The sequence below is a fragment of the Dasypus novemcinctus genome, chromosome 30 (assembly GCF_030445035.2).
Source record: "Dasypus novemcinctus isolate mDasNov1 chromosome 30, mDasNov1.1.hap2, whole genome shotgun sequence".
Taxonomy (NCBI): domain Eukaryota; kingdom Metazoa; phylum Chordata; class Mammalia; order Cingulata; family Dasypodidae; genus Dasypus; species Dasypus novemcinctus.
In genome coordinates this window covers 29,323,393-29,349,135 of record NC_080702.1, presented here as the reverse complement: position 1 = coordinate 29,349,135, position 25,743 = coordinate 29,323,393, and the positions used below count along the sequence as shown (strand labels likewise).

Below are 25,743 nucleotides of genomic sequence, written 5' to 3'. Positions count from 1 at the left end.
GTGGGGGGTCTGCCAGCCCCCCTCGGTCAGGTGGAGGTTTGCAGCAGGCTCTTGCTCGCTCTCTGGGCATGACGCAGATTTGCCCGTGGACAACAGCTGCCTGCTGGCCACTGGCTGAAACGGAAAGTCGCGTCCCCTGGGCAGGACGGGACACGCAGGGTTATTACTTGCCGTGGCCGCCCCCCGTCTCCTTAATCTCAGAGCCTTCCGGTGTTGGGCGTTCCTTGCCCATCATCGGAAGCTCCGACGACGGTCTCTTCTCCGGGCTTGTGCCGTGACAGCTCACACGACGGCCCCCGCCTCTGAGACGGATGCTTCCTGGGGGCTTCTCTCGGTTTCCGAGGGACGGGCTGTGGGACCCTTCGTCTCACCAGTCGTTCTTTTATAGATGAAGTCTGCCTCAGTGCCCCGGAGCCGCTAGGACAAATAGCACCCGATGGGAATACTTAAACAACAGGAACGTAGAGCCTCCTTGTTTTGGAGGCTCAAAACCTTGCTTCAAACCAGAGGCAGGTAGCCTCGTTGCCGGTTTGCCGCGCTCTTCGGGGTTCCCTGGCGTTCCCAGCACACGGCGAGGGCCTCTCCTTTCTCTTCCGGGTTCCTGCTGACCCAGCGGCACCCATCTCCCTGCTGTGGCTTTATGTCTGAATTCCCTCTCCTTATAAAGGACCCAGTTAAGAACCAGCCCCGTTCAGCCAGACCACACCACCGCTAGAAGCAACGTCTTCGAGAGAGCGCCTAAATCCAGGAGTGTGGATTAAAGTTACAAACACGTCTAAACTGGGCACAGGATTCAGCCCACCCCAGGGTCAGAGGACAGCATCTTCCCTGGAGGGATTCTAGGGACACTCGTCTTGCCGATTAGAAATGACTCGGGAAGCGGAGGTGGCTCAAGTGATGGGGTACCTGCCTTCCTTATGGGAAGACCCGGTTCGATCCCTGGGCCTCCTGGTGAAAAGAAGAAGAGAAAGTGTGTCCGCGCGACGAGCCAGTGCCCATGGGGTGAGCCGGTGCCAGCACAAGTGAGTCACACAGCAAGATGATGACGCATCCAAAGAGAGACAAGGGGAGAGTCAAGGTGAAGCGTAGCAGAGACCAGGAACCGAGGTGGCACAATTGACAGGGAACCTCTCTCCCCATCAGAGGTCCCCAGGATCGAACCCCGGTGAATCCTAGAAAAGAGAAAATGAGAAGACAACACAGACAGCAAAAACAGCAGGGCGGGAGAGGGGAGAGGGAAAATAAATAAATAAAAGTCTTTTTAAAAATTGAAAAAGAAATGGCTCTCGTTCATTTCCTTTACAGCAGTGACTTTTTTTTTATTGGGGTAACATATATACCACCTAAAATTCCCCATTTTAACCACTTTCAGGTATACAATTCAGTGGTGTCATCATATTCACAATGTTGTACGATGCTCACCACCAACCATTCCTGAAACTTTTCCATGACCCCAAACAGAAACTCTGCACCCATTAGGCAGTAACTTCCCTTCCCTCCTCTCCCCGTGCCTGTCCCACCACCTCGGTAATCTGTAATCTTCCACCTGTCTTCATGAATTTGCTTATTCTCGATGTTTCGTATATTGGAATCATGTACCATTTGTACCTCCCTCATCTGTTTGCTTATTGGTTTTTTGTTTGTTGTTTCTTGTTCATTGTGCATGTTCATTGTGTGCTCATTGTTTTTGCTCATTATCTGCTCATTGGGTTTTTTTTCCTATTTTTTTTCTTCTTTTGTTTATTGTCTGTCTGTTTTTTCTTTAGAAGACACCAAGAACCAAACCTAGGGCCTCCCATGTGGGAGGCGGGTGCTCAACTGCTTGAGCCACATCCGCTCCCTGCTCGTTTGTGTTTGTGGGTTTTATTGCTTGTTCTCTGTTCGTTGTTTGCTCATTGCCTTGGTCACTGGTTTGGGTTTTTTTGCTCATTATCTGCTCATTGTTTGCTTGGCTTCTTTAGGAGGCACCAGGAATCAAACCCAGGACCTCCCATGTAGGAGGCAGGTGATCAACTGCTTGAGCCACATCTACTCCCTGCTCGTTTGTGTTTTATGGGTTTTTTGCTTGTTGGTTTGTTTTGCTCATTGTCAATTCATTGTTTTTGCGCGTTGTCTGCTCATTGTTTGTCTTCTTTAGGAGGCACCAGGAACCGAACCTGGGACCTCCCATGTGGGAGGCGGGCACTCAAATACTTCAGCCACATCCGCTCCCCCTGTCCTTTTTCTGAGAGTGACTTCGTACTCAAGACTTGGGATCTCAGCCCCCTTTTACGGTTGATGCTTAGTGCGTGGAGTGTGCCAGGCACCGTGCGAGCAAGTCACAGCATTAACTCATTTTTAGCACTCTCCACCTTCGCGGCGTCGGCGTGATTTTACCGCTGTTATGCAAAAGGGGAAACTGAGGTAGGGAGGAAGGAACGTGGCTTGCTTTAGATCAACCAGCTGGGAAGTGCAGAGCTGGGATTTGAACCTGGCCATCCCGGGCTCTTAATACTGACCTGCTTTCCTGCAGGTTGGTAAAGAGCTGTCACCCCTGAACCCCTCAAGGAGCCCCCAGCACCCCACCCCTCTCCCCCCAGGCCCCAGGAGCTCCCCACAAGCCTCTCTGATTGGTCAAGGCCGCGCCACGTGGGTTGTGAAATTTCCGGGGTCACTCCTGCGGCAGGGAAGCGTTCGTCCCTCCCACCCCAAAGAAACCCCACGTTTCTCGGCCGTCCACCGCCGGCCCCCCTTGGGCCCTCGTCCATCCCCCGTCATCCCACGCGGTACGTCCCAGCAGCACCTTTTTACAGGTGGCGACACCCGTGGTATACAACGACGCACCCGCAGTCACCCAGCCGGTAAAAGGCATCCACCCCCCACCCCCCCCAGGGTCCGACCCCCAAACCCACCGTCTCTCTCTCCTGCTCTGGCTTCTGTCTTCCAGCATCCTGGCAACGGTCGGGACGGAGTTTGACCTACGGACGCTGAGAGCTGTGCGCGTGCTGCGGCCCTCAAGCTGGTGTCTGGAATCCCAAGTGAGTGAGTTTCCCATCCCAGGAGGGGTACGCGGGGAGGCCCCGGCGGCTCTCAGCGTCCCCCGCGCTCCAGATCCCCCCAGCCTCAGCTTCTCCCAGGGGCTCCCCAGGGAATCGCCAGGCACCCGGCAGCGGACCCAAGGCAGCGCCCAAAAGCAAGCCAGGTGCCTCACCCTGTAACCACGGCGCCCGTCGGCCGAGCACCTACTGTGTGCCGGAGCCGTGCTAAGCGCCACGCGCTATCTCATTCGGCACTCATGTTTTACGGATGGGGAAACTGAGGCTCGCAGTGGCTGACGTACTGAACCAGGGCCACGGCGTGGCTGCGAAATGGCAGAGCCGGGAGTCAACCCAGGCCGCCTCCAAGCCGGGGCGGAAGCCACGGCGGCAACGACCCTTATCATTTATTTAGTGCCTACTGTGTACCAGGAACTGTCGAAAGAACTTTCCGTGTATTATCTTACTTATTCCTCACAGTCACCCGATGAACCCATTTTACAGAGGAGAAAGCTGAGCTCAGGGAAGTTAAATGCCTCCCCTAAATTCTTACAGCCTAACAGGGATAAGCTCCCAAGTTCATTCTGTGCAGCTTTCTCACGCTCCAGGAATGCTTCTCCTCCACCTTTTGGGGGCAGTTGCATTAGGAAAGGTCAGGATTAAGTACAGGTTCAGCTGCAAATGTTTATATATAGAGAGAGAGGAACCCTATATATTTACATAGAGAGGAACAGGGCTGGCCTTTCTCTGCCCTGCTCCGTCCATTCGTAGTGACAATAATTATAATTTATAATAATCACCAATTATAAAATAGAATTGCTACTGTGATAATTAGAGTAATTGACAAAGCCCTTGCTATGTGCTAGCCACTGTTCTAAGTATCTTCCATTCTTAAGCCTCCTTATTCTCACGACAAGCCTAGGAGACGGGTTCCATTAGTAGCACCAGGTTACGTTTTACCGGCTTTGTTCTCCAGGTGCGTGGCCATCCAGGTTTAAAGAATTTTTTAAAAAGACAATTTTTTAAAAAGATCTTTTGCTCCCCCAGCAGAGTCTTTTTTTGTTGTTGAGAAAGCAGTTCTCCCCTGGCCTCTGCAAGGAATCAGCAGGCGCCTGCATGATTTTAAAGACCCTCCCAAAGCGAATTTCGATTAGCTCCGTTTAATGACCCCCGGCCAGTGCCTGGACTTTGCTAGATACAAACTGCCTCATCTAACCTGCAACGCAAGTGCTCTCCTCCTACCCACGGATGGACAGAGACACCAAGATCCAGGACGGTGACCTGCCTTTCCCAGGGTGGCATAGCCAGGAAGCAGTTGCTCTAGGCTGGGTTCCCGACGAGCCGAGGCTTAGACAGGTGTTCAGACGCACCTGATTTATTAGGAGAGAGGAAAAGCTGATGAGCAAGGAGGCAGACTCAGGTGATCCCACGGGGAGCTCTGGAGTGGGGTTGGCCCCTGAGTTGTCCTCCAACTGAGGCCACTCGGCCTCTGTGTAGGTCCATCGTGGGCACTGGGGGTGGGGGACAGGGACCCCGCAGGTGAGACAGCCCTTGATAACCAAGGGTAAGTCTACAAAGAAGTGGAGCAGCTGGGAGTCACTAGAGCAACTGGAGGGTGGGGCCTCTGGTGGGCCGGGAGGATCTGGCCAAGCGACCAGTCGCGCCAGCTCTCCCCCGTATCCCGAGCCCCACCCTTACGCTTTGGAGTGAGTGGAAGAGCTCCCTTTTTTCTCTCTATTTTTTTTTAATGTTTCATTAAAAAATATGAGGTCCCCACATGCCCCCCAACCCCCTCACCCCACTCCTCCCACATCAACAACCTCTTTCATCATCGTGGCACATTCATTGCTTTGGTGAATACATTTTGGAGCACTGCTGCACCCCATGGATAGTGGTTTACCTTGTAGTTGACACTCTCCCCCAGTCCACCCAGTGGCCAAGGCAGGATACACGAGTCCAGCATCCGTCCCTGCAGCACCCCCCAGGACAACTCCAAGTCCCGAAAATTGCCCCCACCTCACATCTCTTCTTCCCTCTCCCTGCCCTCAGCAGCTCCCGTGGCCACTTTCTCCCCATCAACGCTACAATTTTGCAAGTGCCCCTTGAACCACCCCAAGGGCTCCCGCTTAGTGTGGCCTTCACCCACCACCAGATGCTCATAACGGAGCCACAGATAGTTCTATTCAAGAAACCAGCAGCCCCCAGGGCTGTATGTCTGAGGCTAAATTTCAACTCTAGACTTGACTACTATGTAGCTCAGTAGGATACAAGCTTAAGATTAGCCATCACTCGGAACTGGTAACTCCATTCTGTTGCCTTGTGGCGGCAAATAGGGCGGTGATAGCTGTTGGGAACGTTCCTTGAATTTTCAAATTGTGGGGTTTTTAGAAGAGGGGGTGAAATTTTAATTATCATCTGCGTAACCCTTTCCTCTCCAAAGAAAAGGCGACCTTAGAGTCCCTTGGCCATGGACGGACACAGATGGGATATCATTCTGTGGGAGGCTGGTAGACATTGGGTTGGTTGCATTGAGTGCTTGTCCAGGGTCCCTCGTCTGCTGGGAGCAGAACTCTTCCAGCTCCAGGTCCTCAGAGGCCCAGCTGGGTCTGTCTCCCGTTCCACCACGCCCCCACCTCAGGGACCGTGCCTCATCTTCTCATTGACCACCATCTCTCTGGGTTGGGTAACCCAGGGCTTGAGGGCACGGGAGTACATCCGACCAGAAGCCAGGCTGCCCAGCCCTGGATCTGCCATTTCTCGTGGCCTTGGACCTGCCTGGGCTCTGCTTCCCGTTTCACTCCTGCGCCTTCCCGCGGGACTGTTTCTAGAAGCCAATGAGCTCATGCAAGCCTGGAACTGGGTCATGGCTTGCTTTCCTGTGCAGACTTGCAAATATATACCTCCTAGGGCCTTAGGAAAGGATGCCCCCTTTGGGCAGAAAAAAAAAAAAAACAGAATAGAAACAAATCAAAAGTGTCCCTGCTTGGAGGAACCACCCTGCGCCCAGAAGCATGGCTTTGGAGAGCAATGCATTTCTTCCATTTCTCGCCCCCAAAAGGTCACCAAAGGGGACTGCCTATGTCGAATATATAAAGAGATGCTAAAAAAAAAAAATTAGAAAGAATCTTTTAAACGGCCCAGGTGGTGGGGTGGGGGGAGCCTTGCTCACGGGGCCCTGGGCCTCTCTCTGTGTCTCTCCAGGTTTACAAGTTGTCCTGAAATCCATCATGAAAGCGATGATTCCTCTGCTGCAGATCGGCCTCCTCCTATTTTTTGCGATCCTTATTTTTGCAATCATAGGGTTAGAATTTTATATGGAAAATTTCATACCACCTGCTTCGAAGAGGGAACAGGTAGGTCCGAGCAGCCGGATGTGCTTTTTGCCCAACCCTGCTCCGGTTCTCCTCGGGAAGACAGAGCTCCCGGCAGGGTTGCGCCAGGGCTTTGTTTCCTTCTCCTGGCGGCCAGGGGGACCCCACCCTCCCTAAAGCACTGGGGGAGGGGCAAGGGATGGAATAGCCCCTGAGATCCTGCTGGTTGTAACGTCATGGGGTGGGGTCTCCCAGAAGCAGATGTGGGATAATTAGGGAGATGAGATGTGGAAGAAAGGGACTTTCATTGAGCCAGAGGCCACCATGGGCAACTGAGGCACAATCCCATGGGGCAGCTCCAGGAGACCAGGTAGAGCACGCACCGCAGGGTCACCTGCCAGTGGGGTGAGGGAGCTGGGGTCCTGACCCCCCCGCCTCTGCTCCTGGGTGGGAACTGATATTGCACCGTGGCCCGAGCAGGTGTCTGCAGGTGTCCCCAGGTGAAGGCGCGTACAGCTAGACGGCGCCTGGCTCAGCGACCTCAGACCGTGGTGGGTTCTAAAGCGGGAGAGAGAAAGAGAAGGGTGCCTGGCTGCTCCGTGGGCGGCGGCCCCCACAAACGGGCGGTCCCCCCGATTTAAGGGGCAGAGTGTGCCGGAACCTCGGGCTCCCCAAGGATGTGCCGGAAGATGCTTCTGCCGTGCAGAGTTAACTCCTTCGCGGCTGGGCAAGAGGAGGGGAGGTGGGCAGAAGAGCTGGGGGAGCAGGCGACACCCCCAAGGCTCAGGACCACCCCGAGCTGGCCGTCTTTCGGGGCTGGTACCCCTCACAGGCCACACGGAAGAAGTGAGGGACTTTGGGGCTCATTTTCCGTTAAACCCTGTGCTATCTTCATGAGCTCCCCTCGGCCGCCCTAAGCAAGTTAGGTGACTTCCTAACGACAGAGATTTATTCTCTCCCCATTCGGGAGGCCAGGGCTGTGAAATCGAGGGCGCTCCGTAGGCTGATGGAAAGCATCCATTCCTGACCTCTCGCAGCTTCTGGTGAACCCCGAGTCCCCTGGCTTGTCAGCGTCACTCTGCCTCCACCTTCCCGTGACCACCTGCCTGCGTCTCCAGGCTCAGTGCCCCTCTCCTTTTCCTTGTGGACGCCGCGCACTGGGTTAAAATCCAGGGTTTTTATCCCCAGACCCTTAACGTCTGCAAAGACCGATTTCCAAATGGGGTACCCGGGGTTAGGGCTTGGGTGCGTCTTGCCCGGTGGGAGTAGGGGGCTGTAATCCCACGACATTATCCAAACTCTAGCTCTTCGCTATTCGAAACTGAACAAGGGCTAGGAATTGGCTCATGAGGGGTACCCCTATTTCAGTATTCGAGCTAACCGAAGGCAGCAAGGGGGCAGAGACGGGGGGTCGAGGGAAGCACGAATTGGGGGTGGGGGGAGCTGGACAGTGAGGTCTCAAAGGGACACTAGTGTAGCGGGAGAGGCACGGGCCAGGGGCAGCTCTCCGTCCCTCACCGCCCCACGAGCGCCCCGGCCCGGGCGGCTGGAAAACCCAGTGGGGCACGGGTTAGTCGAGATGTGCTGATTTCTCGCTGCTTTTCGCCTGCTCCTTCTGCCCCCTCTCCTGGGTCTGTGAAGCGTGCTCAATATGGAATGTCCTAATTATTCCTGTCCTGACGAAGGTGTTAATTGAGGCAGAGCTATTTCTGCAGCCGGCCGCATCACCCTGGTGGAAACGCGCGAGAAAGGGTGCAGGGTAAGGGACCCTTGGAAAAACCAGCCACGGAGAGAAAAAAAAACGAGAACTTCTGGGTCCTTGGCTTCTGTTTGTCTGTTTTCCCCTGAAAGAGAAAAGGCTGGACTGGGTCTGAGAGCGGTCGGGAGAGCGCAGGCATGGGTGGGAAACCTAGATTTAGGAAGGTGACTGAAAAGCCGAGGATTAAAAATATAAAGCCGTGCGTGAGTAAGAGAGCCCTACGCAGACACCCAGGCAGCAGGTTAATTTTAAAATATATTTATAACCAAATTCCCCAGCATCTCGGGACCACTGTGTCTCTGGAAGCGGGCCCCTCCGAGTGTTGGATGGTGGCGGCACGGGGCGGGGCGGGGAGAGAGACGCCACCGAGAAGCACCCATCGGGCGAAGGTGCTAAAGATAAAAGTTCTCCGAATCGCTCCGTGGGGGGGGGGCCCCTCTTTCTGTGCACCCGGCCCCTGTGCTAAACAGGGAGATGCAAAACCAAAGCGGAAGTCTTCCTGCTTTCCAAGAGCTTCCGAAACAGTTCGAGATGAGACCACCAGCCCCCCTCTCTCCGCCCCCGCCTCCGTCTGCAGCCACGACACAGCGGCGAGGGCTGGTGTGCGATTGGAGCACCCAAGAGGCAGGGGCGGCTGGCGCCCAGAGTCAAGGAGGGGGATAGGGTCGAATGGGTTAACCGGAGGGCCAGGAACTGTGCCAGCTTGAGAAGGTTCCAGGCAGTGGCGACCTTCCAACAAACAGTGGCTCTCCGCGATCAGAGCAGCCCGTGTGTTATTTTTTTTTCTCTATTTTTTTTTAAATGTTACATTAAAAAATATATGAGGTCCCCATATACCCCCACTCCTCCCACATCAACAACCTCTTTCATCATCATGGCACATACATTGCTTTTGGTGAATACATTTTGGAGCACTGCTGCACCACATGGATAATGGTTTACATTGTAGTTTACACTCTCCCCCAGGCCACCCAGTGGGCCATGGCAGGACACACAATGTCCAGCATCTGTCCCTGCAGCACCCCCCAGGACAACTCCAAGTCCTGAAAATGCCCCCACATCACATCCCTTCTTCTCTCTCCCTGCCCTTAGCAGCTACCGTGTCCACTTTCTCCACATCAATGCTACAATTTCTTCCATTATTCATCACAATAGTTCCATAGTAGAATATCAGCAAGTCCACTCTAATCCATACTCTATCCCTCCATCCTGTGGACCCTGGGATGGTGATGTCCCCTCCACCTCTAGATCAAGAGGCGGCTTAGATTCCACATGGATGATGGATGCAATTCTCCTGCTTGCAGTTGCAGGCACTCTTCAGCCCATGCATTATTTTCTCCCTGCCCCGAGCCTGATGTTTACAAGATTCCTGCCTTCCAACCTGTGTTTATTAGATCATCACCTGCATCGCCAAGTTCCATGGGGAAGGCGTTTCCGGCGTCTTACAATGGTGGCCCGTGTCGCCATTTTGCTCGGAGCAGCGGGAGTGGCCTCCCAGGGCATTACCCTGCAACGGAAACGCTGAGGCTTAGACTTAAAAGTGTCTGTTTCACTGGGTGCCCCAAAGGTCAAGATTCACTCCCTCGGCACCGGTTTATTTCTGTCTGCTGGGTGCTAAGTAGAGCTTGGGATGGGGTGCTTGCAAGGTTGGTGGCATGTACGTTGGAACGTGTTCTCATTTATTGGAAGCTTGCGTTCACACACACGACTTGGTTTTTTGGCCCCACCTTGTCACACTTGGAAAACCTCCGGCATGTCTTGTGCCTCACGGAATAAAAGAGTCTCCTACTTGCTGCTGCGGTAAGTGGGGACGCTCCGGGAATTTTCTGTGGACTTGCCCAAGCTGTCCTGCCTCCACGTGTTCAGCAAGAATGCTGCACCTCTGCTCCTTCTCAGTGCCTTCAAATTCTGTTCGAAGTTTTAGGGCCCAACTGGTTTCCAGTGAGGGGGCTGTCGGTTAACAGGTTTCTACCGCCTTAGGGCATGTTTGCTCTCTGCCCTCAGTTCTTTGGTGGAGAAAGTTCTGTGTGCATATTGAACCCTTTCCCCCCTAGGACAGTTTCCTGAGCCCAATACGTCTCAAAAAGAAAAAAAAAATCAGCAAGGCTATGGAAGAAAAACACAACATGATTGACAGACTTGTCCTAATGGACATCTAGAAAACACTGCCCCCAACGACGGCACAACGCATGCAGAACGTTTGCAAAAATTGGCTATATTTGAACCATAAAACAAATCTCAGCAGGTTTTGAAGGACTGAGATAATATAAAGCATAGGCTCTGACTACCTGCCATTCAGCTGAAAATTAGTAACAAAAAGATGTTTGGGTATTAAGAAAAATTTAAGATATTACAACTTATCTATGGATGAATTATATGTCTTAGACTTGCTTTAAAGTAGTCTCATGGCATAGCAAAGTGGGGAGAAGCAGCTTGGGATATAGAGAAAATAATAATGGCCCAGAAATAAGATTGACCTGTATTGACCATAGTTGAAATTGACCTGCATTGACCATAGTTGACCTCCATTGACTCATAGATGCATGAGAATCCATTATACTCTTCTATTTTAGCATGTCTTCTATTTTAGCAAGCTTTTCTTTGAAGGCTTGGGATATAGAGGAAATAATAATGACTCAGAAATAAGATTGATCTGCATTGACCATAGTTGAAATTGGTGATAGATGCGTGAGAATCCATTATACTCTTCTATTTTAGCATGTCTGAAAAGCTTTTCTTTGAAAGACATACTTCTTTTTTTTTTTTGAATGTTACATTTCATTTCTTTATTTCTGAAATGAATGTGCAGATCGCATCACAGGTTTTTCTTGTTTTGAATTTGAGGTTAAGCAAATAAAATAGGAAAGGCTGCTAATGCTGGAAGAAAGACATACTTCTTAATTATCCATGGGTCAAAGAAGTAATAATGGAAATTGGAAAATACATTACTTGAACAAAAATGAGAATAATATGTAATGAAATTTGTGAGGTGCAGCTAAAGCAGCACTTCAAGGGAAATGCATAGCCTTAAGGGAAGCTCACCCATCTCATGACAAAACAAGCCCATAGAAAACAGGGAGAGAGAAACAATTAAGCTTCGAGAAGAAATGAATGCAGTGAAAAACAAATAATAGATTAGCAAAGTCAAAGGTTGGTTTTACAAAAAGGCTGATAGGCTCATCCTCATGGCCATTTGTTTCCACCAGCCTTGAGGGTACCCTGGTCTCTATTTCTCAGCACTGGTTCTCCCTGCTTCCTTCCTTGCCTGCCCCTGATTTTTCTCCCCCTCTCTTTCATAGATGACATTCAGGGTGAGTCTCCAGCTCCGTGTGGGACAGAGGAACCTGCCCGCACCTGCCCCAATGGGACCAAATGCCAGCCCTACTGGGAAGGGCCCAACAATGGGATTACTCAGTTCGACAACATCCTATTTGCAGTGCTGACCGTCTTCCAGTGCATCACCATGGAAGGGTGGACTGACCTCCTCTACAACGTGAGTGGGCCCGGGGCAGCGCACAGTAAGCACAGCGGCCGGGGTTTAAGGAGGAGATGACCAGATACGAAGCTGCAGCAATGATCTGAGGCTGCAGCAGAAGGGCTCAGAGCTGGGGGGAGACTTCCCAGGGGCAGCGCCTGGCCCCAGGAGAGCTGGCCTGAGGCCCAGGCCTTTGAAGATGCCGGGAGCCCATCGGCAGAGGGCCCCTTGGGGCATGGAAATCTAGAGGGCCCCGCAGATGCTCCATGCATTTGAGTTATGCAGGCTTTTCAGGCTGGTTTTCGATGTTTGAATATGTCGTTCAGCGTGTGATTCAGAGTCAGCATGGATAGATGAAGGAGGGGTAGACGCCCTTGGACCTGGCCTGGGGTCCGTGCTGACCCTCCCATGGGGGGAGGAGTCCATGAGGCTGGACGGACAAGTCAACCAGGAGCCTGAGCCTTGGGCCCCCCATTCTAACCCACGTAATGGTTTATCCGGGATCCTGGAATTCCCAGCCCACCCCCAGATGCCGCAGATTTGCATGAGAGTCTTCGGAGAAGTCTCTGTCCTCCAGTGTCGCTGCTGGCGCTAAAGGGGTGTCCCAGGGAGATTGCTGGCACGAAGGTGGCTCTAGCTTGCACGTGCAAACTGGAGAACAGGACAGAACTGGGAGCGGGAAGAGAAGAGAGGCAGGTCTCCTCAAGGGGCAGACCTGGCTCTCTCCCATCCGGGGCAGGTGCACAGATTCTAAATTCCACTCCCACCTTCCATGAGATATGTTTGTCAAGTTAGGAGCAGAAAGCCTATTTTCTGAAGTGCCTAGTACCTGGGCCACCATTTGTGTGCTCTTGTCCTTGGTGCTGAAAACATTAGGAGAACCTCTGGAAAGATAAGCCCTACTTCCCGGCCCCACCCACCCTGTGTCCTGCCCTCCAATTCCTTGGTGTAGCCTCCCAATGCCTATTTACGCAAATACATGCATATTCAAATCTATAGCCTCCTCCCATTCTTATGCAAAATGGTAGCATGCCGTACAGTCTGCTCTGCTCTTTGATATTATTTTCCACCTAATAACGTATTCTGAAGAACTTTCCACAGCAGAATATAGAACATCCTTGTCCTTTTGTATGGCTGCATAGGATCGCCTCGTGTGCCTGCCCCATAGTTTATTTAACTGGTCCCCTTGGTGGAGGGGGGGGGAGGATGTGTGATGCAAGGAGCACCCATTCCCCGAAGCAGGATTGCTGAGTGGAACGCTAATTGCATTTATAATTTTGCTAGATATTTAGTTGTACAAGTTTTAAAGCTCCATCTGCCCCTCTGCACAGCACATCTTCTCCCACCTACCTGTGCAGGTGAGAGGCCCCCCAAGCCAGTGTCCTCTCTGCAGCTGGAGAGAGGTGGAGTCAGAGACCCAGGATGAAATACAGATGCCACAGGCGTAGCCACACCCCAGGGAGCATCTGGGCCTCTCCACACACTCGCCTCTTCCGCAGAGAGCTCCTCTCACCTGGCCAAAGGGCGAAATTGCCATTTAAGGTTCTCCCCATCCAGGCCAGGGCTTCATCTGCTTGGAGAGCTAGACCCAGAGTGGCTGAACTCTCCCCCGGTCATGGTGCATGCACTTGGGGACAGAGGGCAATTTACAAGAACCCACCCTTGTGATCAGAGTGTGGCTGAAAATGCAGCTTGTGAGGAGGAAGCAAACAGGATCTCCATGTACAGTTGTGTGGGTCACGCACTGAGCGATTCATTGTATCTCGGAGGTACTGCCGTGATCGTGATAATGTAGTGACATAATAAGTAAAGGCTGTGGGAAAGGGGCATCATGTTCTAATTGGCATGAAGACCTTGTATGAGCCTGGCCGCCCTGGGAACAGTTGGCAGAGCCAAGTGTCGTTCAGGTTTCCCCTTGGGCCTGACCTGCAACAGCTCGGGCACCCAATTGGCTCTAGCTCGCTGGGTGATTCCTAGGGATTCTAGGTTTTTACTTTGCTGAGCTGGTATGAGAGGAGCCTTCAGAAACGAGTGCTTCTGGGAGGAAAGAAAAACTGGGAGATGGGAAGGGAACAGAAGCAGGGAACAAGAGCAAGGAGAAGGAGCTGGGAAATTGTGAACAGGAAAGAAGCCGTATCACAGGGTTGGGGTCAAGAGAAAGAGCCCGTGGTTCAGAGTAAGACACTGGGGTGTGCCTGGGAGGGTGGGGTGGGCAGGACCACTTATTTCCCCAGGGTTCATCGTGAACGCCAGGGTCCCGGGGGCGGCAAGCCTCTGAGCTTAGACTCGAGTCGCCTCAGGGAAAGCCCAGTTTAGTGATTGGAGCCCAAACTCGGTGTCAGCCTGCCTGAGTTCAGATTCCAGCTCCACTGCCGTTTGCTGTGCAACTTTGGGCAAGTTGTTTGGCCTCTCTGTGCCTCCACTTCCACATCTGCAGGATGCTTCGTTTGCTAGGACTGCCGTAACGAAGTGCCACCCACTGGGTGGCTTAAAACGACAGAAATATATGGTCGCACAGTTCTGGAGTCCAGAAATCTAAATTCAAGATTTCCTGGCCTCTCCCAGCGTCCGGTGGTTTCCTGCCTCCATTGTCACGTGGCCTCCTCCCCTCTATTTCTGTCCAACTCTGCTCTTTTGAGAAGGAAATCAGGCTCCACCCTAGGCCAGTCTGGCCTCACGTTACCTAATCACATCTTCAAAGACCCTCTATCCAAATACCCCCTATTCACAAGACCCGGGGTGAAGCCTTGAACACATCTTCTTGGGGAGACGTAACTCAGCCCCTCGTCCCCGTGATGTGTTTAGAACAATAGCTGGCGCTGAGTGAGGCCACATTCTCCACCCCAACTGACCCCCCTTCGAGAAACGAGTATGAGTCTGCCGTCACAAAATCTCCAGCTGCAGCGCAACGGGTGTAGCTCCACGGTTGAGCACCTGCTTGGCATGCCCGGGGTCCTGGGTTCAAATCCCCAGTGCCTCCTGAATCAACAAACCCAAAAATTAAAACACCAGCAGCAGCTCAAGTGGGGCGCAGCGGTCCCCCTTTATTCCTTGCACCCGCCCCACCGGTCAAAGCGACTCATTCAGAGCAACCTTCCGGCACGTTCTGCACGCTTCCACGCCCCGTCGTCCTTTGGGCAGAGCAGTAAGTTCACCTGGAGGGGGGATCCTGCAATGGCCGGAGGCATTTTGGATTTTTTTTTTAATTTATCCCCCCCCAGTTGTCCACTCTCTGCGTCCATTCGCTCCGTATTCTTCTATGACCACTTCTATCCTTATCAGCGGCACCAGGAATCTGTTTCTCTCTTTGTTGCGTCATCTTGCTGTGTCAGCTCTCCGTGTGAGCAGTGCCACTCCTGGGCAGGCTGCACTTTCTTTCCCACTGGGCGGCTCTCCTTACGGGGCGCTCTCCTTGCACATGGGGCTCCCCTATGCGGGGACACCCCTGCGTGGCAGGGCACTCTTTGAGCGCATCAGCACTGCGCATGGGCCAGCCCCACACAGGTCAAGGAGGCCCGGGGTTTGAACCGTGGACCTCCCATGTGGTAGACGGATGCCCTATCCATTGAGCCAAATCCTTTTCCCTCATTGGTTCTTTTCTGAACAAGTCATCAGCAGCCGCAGGACTGGGTGACACAAGGGGACTCTGCACCCTCCTGCTTCAAGAGTCTCAGAAACCACAGGCACGGAGGCCACCCACTGGGTCGACAGCACTGTGTGATTCCACTGTTTATCCAGTAATTATTTCTTTTTTTTTTTAAGATTATTTTATTTATTTAATTCGCCCCCCTCCCCCGGTTGTCTGTTCTCTGTGTCTATTTGCTGTGTCTTGTTTCTTTGTCCGCTTCTGTTGTCGTCAGCGGCACGGAAAGTGTGGGCGGCGCCATTCCTGGGCAGGCTGCACTTTCTTTGGCACTGGGCGGCTCTCCTTACGGGGTGCACTCCTTGCACGTGGGGCTCCCCTATGCAGGGACACCCCTGCGTGGCAGGGCACTCCTTGCGCGCATCAGCACTGCACATGGGCCAGCTCCACACGGGTCAGGAGGCCCGGGGTTTGAACCGCGGACCTCCCATGTGGTAGACGGACGCCCTAACCACTGGGCCAAGTCCGTTTCCCATGTAATTATTTCTTGAGTGCCTACTGTATGTCAGGCAACAACAAGGCACCAGGGACAGAGCAGTGAGGAAGACAGACAGATATCCCTGCCCTGGTAGGGAAGGCACGAACTAAAAACATGACAAACGATAAACAGCACAGTCAAGTGGGAGACGCCAAAAACAGAAGCACTATGTGGGAAGCAGCGATACACCCTGTGAGAATTAAAGAAGCCCAGGAGAATGAGTGAGTGGGATGGGGAGCTCTTCTAGGCGAGGCAATCCGGACGGGCACCGGGAGGCGAGAAGGAGGGAGCCAGGCAGGTGTTTGAGGGAGAGCACGCCCAATGGAGGGAAGGCAGCGGCTCGGCCACACGGCATCTTTGAGCCTTGCCTTGGTTTCCTACGGCTCTGTAACAAAGTGCCACCAACTGGGTGGCTTCCAATGACAGAAATGTGTTGTTTCGAAGTTCCGGAGGCTAGAAATCGGAAATCAAGGTGGTGGCAGGTCTCTACCTCCTCTGAAAGCTATAGGAGAGAATGCTTTTTTGCCTCTTCTAGCTTCTGCTGCTGACTGGCAGACCCGGCTTGGGGATGTATCACTCCAATCTTGCCTCTGTCGTCCCATGGCCATCTCCTCTCTCTCTCGTGTGTCTCTTTCCCTCTTCTTATAAGGCCACCGGTTATATCAGATGAAGAGCCCACCCTACTCAGTGACCTCTTAATTTAGCTAATTCCCCCTGCAACATCCCACTTGTAAATAAGATCAGTCATGCGACCTGACGCTGGTATTTTCCCATCTTTTGCAGGGAGGGCACAATTCAACCCATTCAAGACCCCTTCCAGATTTTCCCATTTGGGGTTTTATTTCTGGTTCAAGCGCCTTTAGGGGAAAAAAAAAAAGAAATTCTAACCTCAACTAAGCAGCGATGCTGTCGAAGGTTTTTTATCAGGATGTGCATCCCGGCGTTATTTGTAAAAATAGAACCAAACGGGAAGCGATGAAAATCCTGATAAATGAGGAACTGGTTAAATACCGTATGGTCCCTCCATATGATGGAATATTGTGTCGTAATTAAAAAATCATCTGGTGGGAGAATATTTAAGGACGTGGGGATATGCTCACGATATAACGAGAGGGAGAAGATTAAAAAAATAGAAATCAAGGCTGCCTAAACCTTATGATCGCAAGCGTGTAAATAAAAATAAAAGGTAAGGAAAAAAGACTGGAAGGTGACTTGCTGAGATGCCCTGTAAGCGATAGAATTTGGGCATCTTTATCTTCTTGCTTCTTCTCTGTATCTTTAAACTTTCCTGTGATGGACACAATCACGCTTCTCTTTTCTGTTGTGGTAAAATTTACCATTGTAACCATTTTAAAGTGTGCAATTCGGGGGCATTTAGTCCATCCACAATAGTGTATAACCCTCACTTCTATGTAGTGCTAGAACTTTCTCATCAGCCCAGCTGGAGACCCCCTACCCATTAGCAGTCACTCCCCGCTCCCCTACCTTGCCGCAGCCCCTGGAGACCACTAGCCTGCTTTTCTGTCTCTTATGAATTTTGTCTATTCTGCATATTTGAGTTTTATAATCAGGGGGAAAGTTTAAACCTCTCTTGCTAAACGTTTGGGAGGGAAGAAGGATTTGGGGTCACTTCTAGATGGGGAAGGAATGGAAGGAGAGTGAACATTTCCCAGGCACCTAAAGTTCTGGTACTTTTATCTTATATAATCTGTCCACAGTGGTACAGATAAATGATTGAGTGAATAAATAAATGGGGAGGAGATAAACCTTCCAGATAGGAGAATTCCATTTAATGCACGCAGTCACACCCCCTCCAGGAGGTGGCACTTAGCGCATCCTCCTCTCCTTGGGTGTGGACTGGCTCAGCGACCCCCCACCAAAGACTGGAGCAGGGAAAGGGGGAAACGAGGTAATTCTAGAGTGAAGACACCTAGAAGGCAGTGCCGTAACTAAATGGCCCAGGTCGACCTCACCACCGGGTAATATGTGGATTCCGTGTAACCTTGAATTGATGTGGTGGGGACACCTCAACAGCGGGATTTTCTTCCCAAACCCTGTACCTCCAGGAACAAAATGCCAGACACGTGCAGATTAGGGGACACTCTGCAGAATATCTGGCCAGTCTTGTCAAGGTTGTGAAAAAGAAAGAAAGACGGCAATGCTGTCACAACCCGGAGGAGACTGAGGGGACATGAAAAGAAAGAAAGGATAGGTAGATAGATAGATAGATAGATAGATAGATAGATAGATAGATAGATAGATAGATAGATGATAGATAATAGATAATAGAGATAGATAGATGATAGATAGATGGATAGATCGATAGATGGATAGATGATAGATAATAGATAGATAGATGATAGATAGATATAAATAGATAAATGATAGATGATAGATAATAGATCTTTAGACAGATGATAGAGATAGATAGATGATAGATGATAGATGATAAATAAGAGATGGATGATAGAGATAGATGGATAGATAGATGGATAGATGATAGATGATAGATAATAGATAGATAGATGATAGATATAGATAGATTGATGATAGATAGATGATAGATGATAGATAGATAGATGATAGATGATAGAGATAGATACATAGATAGATAGATATATAAATAGATAGATAGGATGATAGGTAGATATAAAAGATGTATTAGTCAGCCGGAGGGGTGCTGATGCAAAATACCAGAAATTGGTTGGTTTTTATGAAGGGTATTTGTTTGGGGTAGGCGCTTACAGATCCCAAGACATAAAGCATCAGTTACTTCCCTCCCCAAAGTCTATGTGGAGCAGGATGGCTGCCGACGTCTGCTAGGGTTCAGGCTTCCTGGGTTCCTACGTTCCAGGGTCTTGCTTCTCTCTGAGCTCAGGGTTCCTCTTTTCCCAGGGCTTGCTTCTTCCTGGCTCAGGGTTCTCTTCCTTGCTTCTCTTTCCTCTGTGTACTTACTTCCCAGGGCTCCAGCTTAAGGCTTCAGCATCAAACTTCAGCATCAAAAGCCCTCAACTCTGTCCTTTGCCATGCCTTTTATTGTGAGTCCCCACCCACCAAGGGGTGGGGACACCAGTGTCCTACTGACGTGGCCCAATCAAAGCCCTCATCGTAACTCAATCACACCCAGGTACAGACCAGATTACAAACATAATCCATATCTATTTTTGTTTTTTCTGAATATTTTAATTTTTTATTTATTTTTCTCCCCCTCCCCACCCTCCCCCCACCAATTGTCTGCTCTCTGTATCCATTCACTGTGTGTTCTTCTGTGTCCACTTATATTCTTGTCAGCGGCACCAGGAATCTGTGTCTCTTATTTTGCTGTGTCATTTTGCTACGTCAGCTCTCTGTGTGTACAGCGCCACTCCTAGGTGGGTTGCACATTTTTTTGCGCTGGGCGGCTCTCCTTACAGGGCGCACTCCTTGTGCGTGGGGCTCCCCTACACAGGGGACACCCCTGCGTGGCACGGCACTCCTTGTGCGCATCAGCATTGCACATCGGACCCTGGGTTTGAACCCTGGACCTCCCATGTGGTAGGCGGATGCTCTATCTGTTGAGCCAAATCCACCTCACCTAATACCTATTTTTGGAATTCATAACCATGTCAAACTGCTACAAGGGATGATAAAGATAGATGATCGATATAGATAGAGGATAGCTATATATTGATACATAAATAGATGATAGATAAATAGATAGCTATAGATAAATGATAGGTGATAGGTAAATTGATAGGGATAAATGGATGATAGGTGATAAAGATAGATAGATAGATACATACATACATACATAGACAGGTAGGTGTAGATGATAGATAGATAGATAGATACATACATACATACATAGATGATAGATAGAGATGAATGATTAATATAGATGAAGCTAGATATTGATAGATAAATAGGTGGGTAAGTAGGTACATAGATGATAGAGGATGATAGATGGATAGATGGATAGATGGATAGATAGATAGATAGATAGATAGATAGATAGGTAGGTAGATAGATAGATGGATGGATGGATGGATGGATGGATGGATAGATAGATAGATAGATAGATAGATAGATAGATAGATAGATAGATAGATAGATAGATAGATAGATAGATGGATAGATAGATAGACAGATAGATAGATAGATGGATAGATAGATAGATAGACAGACAGACAGACAGACAGACAGACAGATAGATAGATAGATAGATAGATAGATAGATAGATAGATAGATAGATAGATAGATGATAGAAAGATAGATAGATAGATAGGAATTGGCTCATGTGACCATGGGGCTGGCAAACTGGCCACAAGCTGGAAACTGATAAAGATGGTTCTGAAGTCTGGCAAGTATTCCCCAGGGGGAGCTGGCTGACTGAAAGTGAGCAGAGATTCTTCTTTCCGAGTTCTCACGTCCTCACTCCTGGTTTTTAAGACCTGCAACTGATTGGATGAGGACACTCCCCACATTGCGGAAGGCAGTCTCCTCTGTTGATTGTAGATGCAAGATCAGGGTAGATGCAATCAACTGATTGTACACGCAAATCCATCTACAAAATACCCTCGCAGTAACAATCGGGCCAGGGCTTGCTGGATCAGAGAACTGGACCACCATAACCGAACTGACACAGGACATTGACCATCTCTCTTGCACACTTGCTCTCATTCTCCCTGTGTGTGTTTTTCTCTGTATGTGTCTCTCTGTTTATCTCTGTGTGTTAACATCAGTTAGTACAGCAGGAAAACTGTCTAGATGATGATCCTAAATGTGTGTCCCTGGAAAAATAATCATGTTCTCCCCTGCTCATTGGAACCAATCTTCAACCTAAGCCCTTTTTACTTCATAGAGAATACAACTCTGTATTGTATTGGGCAATACAACTCATTAGACTTTGGGGGCTTTAGATCACTCATTCATTGAACAAACACTATTGAATGCCTACTTATGCTTGCACTGTTCTAGGCACCAAGGTATGCAGTGAACAGAAGAGACAAAAATCTCTGCTCTGGTGGAGTTGACATTTTAACAGGGGAAACAAGAGATCAAAAATATAATTAAGATATATAGATAGGAGAAAGAGAGAGAGAGATAAGGGGCACATCGTAAATTTTTTAGGTCTCTGCTACAACTACTTAACCTGCCATTGTAGCACAAAAGGGGCCACAAACAATACATAAACAAATGAACACAGCTCAGTGCCTATAAAAAATGTATTTACCACACACCTCCTGCCTTGCAAGCCCCCAAAATAGCCCGCTCAGTTGGCCCTACTTTGAAGTTTGTGTTTCTGAGTGTGATGGAGTTGGACTCAGATATGACTTTTCTACACATGCCTTTTCTGTTACTTTTACCGGACCTGTGGTTGGTGTTTGGGTTGGCGTATACTCAGGAGACCTGAATCTCTGGACTGTCCATGTGACAGCCGGGCCCTGAGCCTCAGCAGACTTGCGGCTCCTACCCTCTGGTTTTTTGGACTTACCCTGACCAGCTGACAGGGAGGTGAAGGAGGTCAACCACCACACCAGGGAGCCAAGAGTGCCTACAGCTGCAAGCAGGAGAATTGCATCCATCAGCCATGTGGAATCTAAGCCCCCTCTCGATATAGAGGTGGAGTGGACATCCACTCAGGGTCCACAGGATGGAGGAAGAGAGTATGAATTAGAGTGGACTTACTGGTGTTCTGCTGGGGAACTATTGTGATTAGTAAGGGAAGAAACTGTAGCAGTGATGTGGAGAGGGTGGCCACGGTGGCTGCTGATGGTTGGGAGAGGGAAGAAGAGATGTGGTGTGGGGGCATTTTCAGGACTTGGAGTTGTCCTGGGTGGTGCTGCAGGGACAGATGCTGGACATTGTGTGTCCTGCCATGGCCCCCTGGGTGGACTGGGGGAGAGTTTGGACTACAATGTGGACCACTGTCCATGTGCTGCAGCAGTGCACCAAAATGTATGCACCAAATGCAGTGGATGTGCCACGATGATGGAAGAGGTTGCTGATGTGGGAGGGGTGGAGTGGGTGGGATGGGAGGTATATGGGGACCTCATATTTTTTGAATGTGATATTTAAAAGAAAATAAAGAAGTAAAATAAATACGTAAATACATAAATAAATGTATTTACCAAAACAGCCAGCCCATGGACTGGAGTTTGCTGACCACTATGTTAGTTGGTGTTAGGGGTGATATCATGTGGAATCTAAGCCCCCTCTCTATTTAGAGGTGGAGTGGACATCACCATCCCAGGGTCCTCAGGATGGAGGAATAAAATATGGATTAGAACGGACCTACTGGTATTCTACTATAGAACTATTGTGACTCTAGCAATGGAAGAAATTGTATCATTCATGTGGAAACAGTGGCCACAGTAGTTGCTGAGGGCAGGGAGAGGGAAGAAGAGATGTGATGTGGGGACATTTTTGGGACTTGGAGTTGTCCTGAATGATATTGCAGGGACAGATGCTGGACACTAATCCACTGAATGGACTGGGGGAGAGTGTAACCTACAATGTAAACCACTATCCATGTGGTGCAGCAGTGCTCCAAAATGTATTCACCAAATGCAACAAAGGTGCCACGATGATGAAAGAGATTGTTGATGTGGGAGGAGTGGGGGTGGTGGGGTGTGGGGTATGTGGGGACCTCTTATATTTTTAACGTAATATTTTTTGTGATCTACGTATCTTTTTAAAAAAAGACAATTAAAAAAGTAAATTTTTAAAAAGGGGGAAAAAAGAACTAAAGAGAAAAATAAAGCAGTAGAGGGGCTGTGGATGGTCAGGGTGGGGGGAATGAGGACTCTTGTAAGTACCCGAGGGAAGGGTGAGCCAGGTGTGGGCAGTGGCCATTGCCAAGGGCCCTGAGGCAGGGAAGTCCCTGGCATTCTTTGGCACTGGAGGTTCGTGAACGAGGGTGAGAAGCTAATGAGGCCAGGATGTCGACCACAGACCTCAGAGCTACAAAGACCATATAATTTATCACCCAACACCAAGACAGTTTTGAGAGTGAAAGGGGAAAAGGCATTTAAAAATAAATAACAGGCATTGGATGAGCTACAGCGGGTGTAAACGGGGTCGAGTGCCTCCCTCGGGGCCACTGCCAGGATTTGGGCTCGTTCACGGTCAGATCGACCCCGTTTGTATCACACAGGGCATTCTTCTGAGCTGGGGTTGTTTGTTTTTTTTTACTTTTATGTACTTTTTTGTGAATGAACCGTGCTCAAAAAAAGAGATGGAAAGAAACTATAAAACGGAAGGCTCGTAAGGATTTTACTGGGACTCAGACATTACTGTGATTAATTTATCCAGCGCTTACTAAGCGCCGGGCTCCCTGCTAAGCGCAGGCAACGCTGGGATAAATCAGCACAGTCTCCTCGCCCTCGAGGCTCTCACGGGCCAATCGAGATAAGCATAAAATACTACAAAGTGCAGTGAAGGGGTGAAGTGGGAAAACCACTCCGTTGTAAACCAGAATAGCAGGTCAAGCCCCAGCCATGCCATCTACTCCCTGTGTGCTCCCAGCAAGTCAGATTGCACCTCTCAGCCTCAGTTTCCCCATGCCCTGCAGCTGGAGTCTGTGGGAATCAAGGGAGATGAGGTGCGGGGGCAGTTTTCAGCCCGGAAGGACTCTACAGATGTGGCAGTGGTTTTTCTTCATGCCTCTCCATGCCCAGGGGAGCAGCCTGATCCTGTGCACTCAGGAGAAGCACATTCTCTGTCTTGACTGTTGTTTAAGGCAGTCTGCCAACGGGGACCTCAGGATCACATCCTTGCATCATCCAGCAACACCTAGTGAGCTCCCACTGTGTCCCAGGTGCTTTCCCGGGCATTGAGGACCAAGCGAGAAAAATCTCTACCCTCGGGAGGCAAGACAATGTGTAAACCAGTCAATGCATAAATCAACAAAATGATTCCAAGAATGAAATGTGCTGGGAAGGGAATGGAATGGCTGTGGTGGGGATGGCCAGGTCTTTTCAATCGGGAGGTCCAGGAAGGCTTCTCTGAGGAGGACACAGTGGAGCAAAAGTTTGAGTGATGCGAAGGAGTCAGCCAAGTCAAGACCCAAGGGAAAGCAGAGGCCCAGGGAAGGGAAACGAGTGACTCATTGTGATCTTGGCATCACTTTTTGGGGTATCGGTTTCTCCATGGGACACACAGGAGACATTCATTTCCCCCATGACTTCATGAGATCCATTTAAGGACCAATAAGAAGGTAACATTTGAGTAAAGAACCTGAAGGAGGTGAAGCAACAAGCCATGGAGATATCTGGGTGTATCAGTCAGGACAGCTAGGTTTTGCTGCAATAACAAATATCCCCCAAAATCTCCATAGCTTTAACAATTAAGGTTGATTTCCTGTTCATTCTACATGTTGTTGGATCCAGAGCAAGGAGTTGGAAACTCTGAGCTAGGTTTGAAAGAGAACATGTGTCTCTGAAATAAGACAGCTGGGTCCTAGTCTCCAGAGAAGAAGGAGGCAGCTGAACCATGCAGGTAGCTTGGACCCACCTCTCATTCAGTCATCCAGAAAACATTTATGGCCATTGACTTCATGCTGGATAGTATGCTAGGGACTGGAAATACAGCAGGGAACAAAATGGACAGGTCCCTGTGCCTTGTAGAGCTGACATTCCATTTGAGGAGACTGACAGGAAGCAAGTTAAGTAAGTAAAATATATAGAAGACTGGAAAGTGAGGCAGTCAGGGGAAAAAACTAGAGGAAAACAAGGGAACTGGAAAAGAGGGGATTCAACTGTAAAGGGCCATCAGGGAAGGCCTCCCTAAAAAAGGTAGCCTTTGAGTAGAAACCTGAAGGAGGCAAAGGAGGAGCCAGGTAGGAAGAGTGTAATAAGCAGAGGAAATAACACATGCAAAGGCCCTGAGATAGCACTTGGCAGCTTGAGGAGCAACGAGGAGGGTCCATGTAGATGGATCAGAGTGGATCGGGAGAGAGTGGGATGAGACAAAGATCAGGAGGTGATGGTGTTGGGACACCACCTCTGCCATTTAGTAGGCCAGCTCTACCTTGCTGCATCTTACCTTCCTCACCTGGAAGGAATGATTGGGCCCCGCCTCTTGGGGCTGGTGAGATTAAATGCAATCATAGGCCAAGTACTTGGCACCATATGTGTCTGCTATTACACTGGACAGAAGGCCACCTAAGCCTGTGCAGGAGGTGGGGTGTGGGTGGCGATACATTTGTGGTCCCCACAACCAGTCTGTGTCCACAGTTAAGGGTGATTTTTTAAAAAGGAAAAAACTTTTTTAAAAATTGAAGTAAAATGAACATATAGAAAATCCCTACAGATTTTATAAGCTGAGCACACCTGTGTAACCAGCACCCAGTTCAGGGGACAGAACCTACCCCCCATGCAACCTCCCCAAGTCATGAAGCCCAAAAGGGTACTGTGCCAGGACTGCTGGTTTTTACCTCTTTTTGTTTTTTACATCCCTGGAATCTCACATACATGCTCTTCACTGTCTGGCTTCTTTTGCTTGACATTTCTTTGTAAGGTTTCCTGAGGCAGGGTGTAGCACTCATTCATTACTTAATATTCAATTTACTTATCTACCCTCTCTCCTATTAATAAGTATCCGAGTTATTTCCAAACTTGGAGCTATTATGGATGTCACCACTAAGAACATTCTTATACATACGTTTGATCTACACAGGTTCACATTTCTGTTGACTATCCAGGAGTGGAATTCCTGGTTCATCGTAAAGTTGTGTGATTAGCTTTAGTGGAAATTCCCCACCCATTTTTTTCAAAGGGGTTGTACCATGTTACCATCCCTTTGTTGGCATATGAAGGTTCACCAACATCTAGCAGCATCAGTCTTTTTTATTTTAGCCTTTCTGCTGGGTAGCAATTACATTGCATCTGTTTTTAAAGGTGGGCTTTTAAGGCCACATTAGGTGCCCCATCCACTGCACATTCTGTAGGAACCCCAGGACTGGTGAACCACTGAAAGGCTTCCTCTTCACTGACTGCTGAAGTTGTGGGTTTGCCCAGCTTAGAGGTTAAGTCTATGGGCTCAGACGCAGCTGCTGGGTTCAAATCCCACATCTGCCACTGA

General features: G+C 49.8%; 1 protein-coding gene across 1 annotated transcript in view; it reads left to right on the top strand.

Moving 5' to 3' along the window:
* The window catches only part of CACNA1A (calcium voltage-gated channel subunit alpha1 A), a 247,894-nt gene that overhangs the window by 106,442 nt on the left and 115,709 nt on the right, over positions 1 to 25,743 (top strand). Inside the window, 5 exon segments of the mRNA XM_058290314.1 lie at positions 2,927 to 2,991; positions 2,994 to 3,017; positions 6,216 to 6,326; positions 6,329 to 6,367; positions 11,384 to 11,577. Of these exon segments, the coding sequence (XP_058146297.1) occupies positions 2,927 to 2,991; positions 2,994 to 3,017; positions 6,216 to 6,326; positions 6,329 to 6,367; positions 11,384 to 11,577 (433 nt within the window).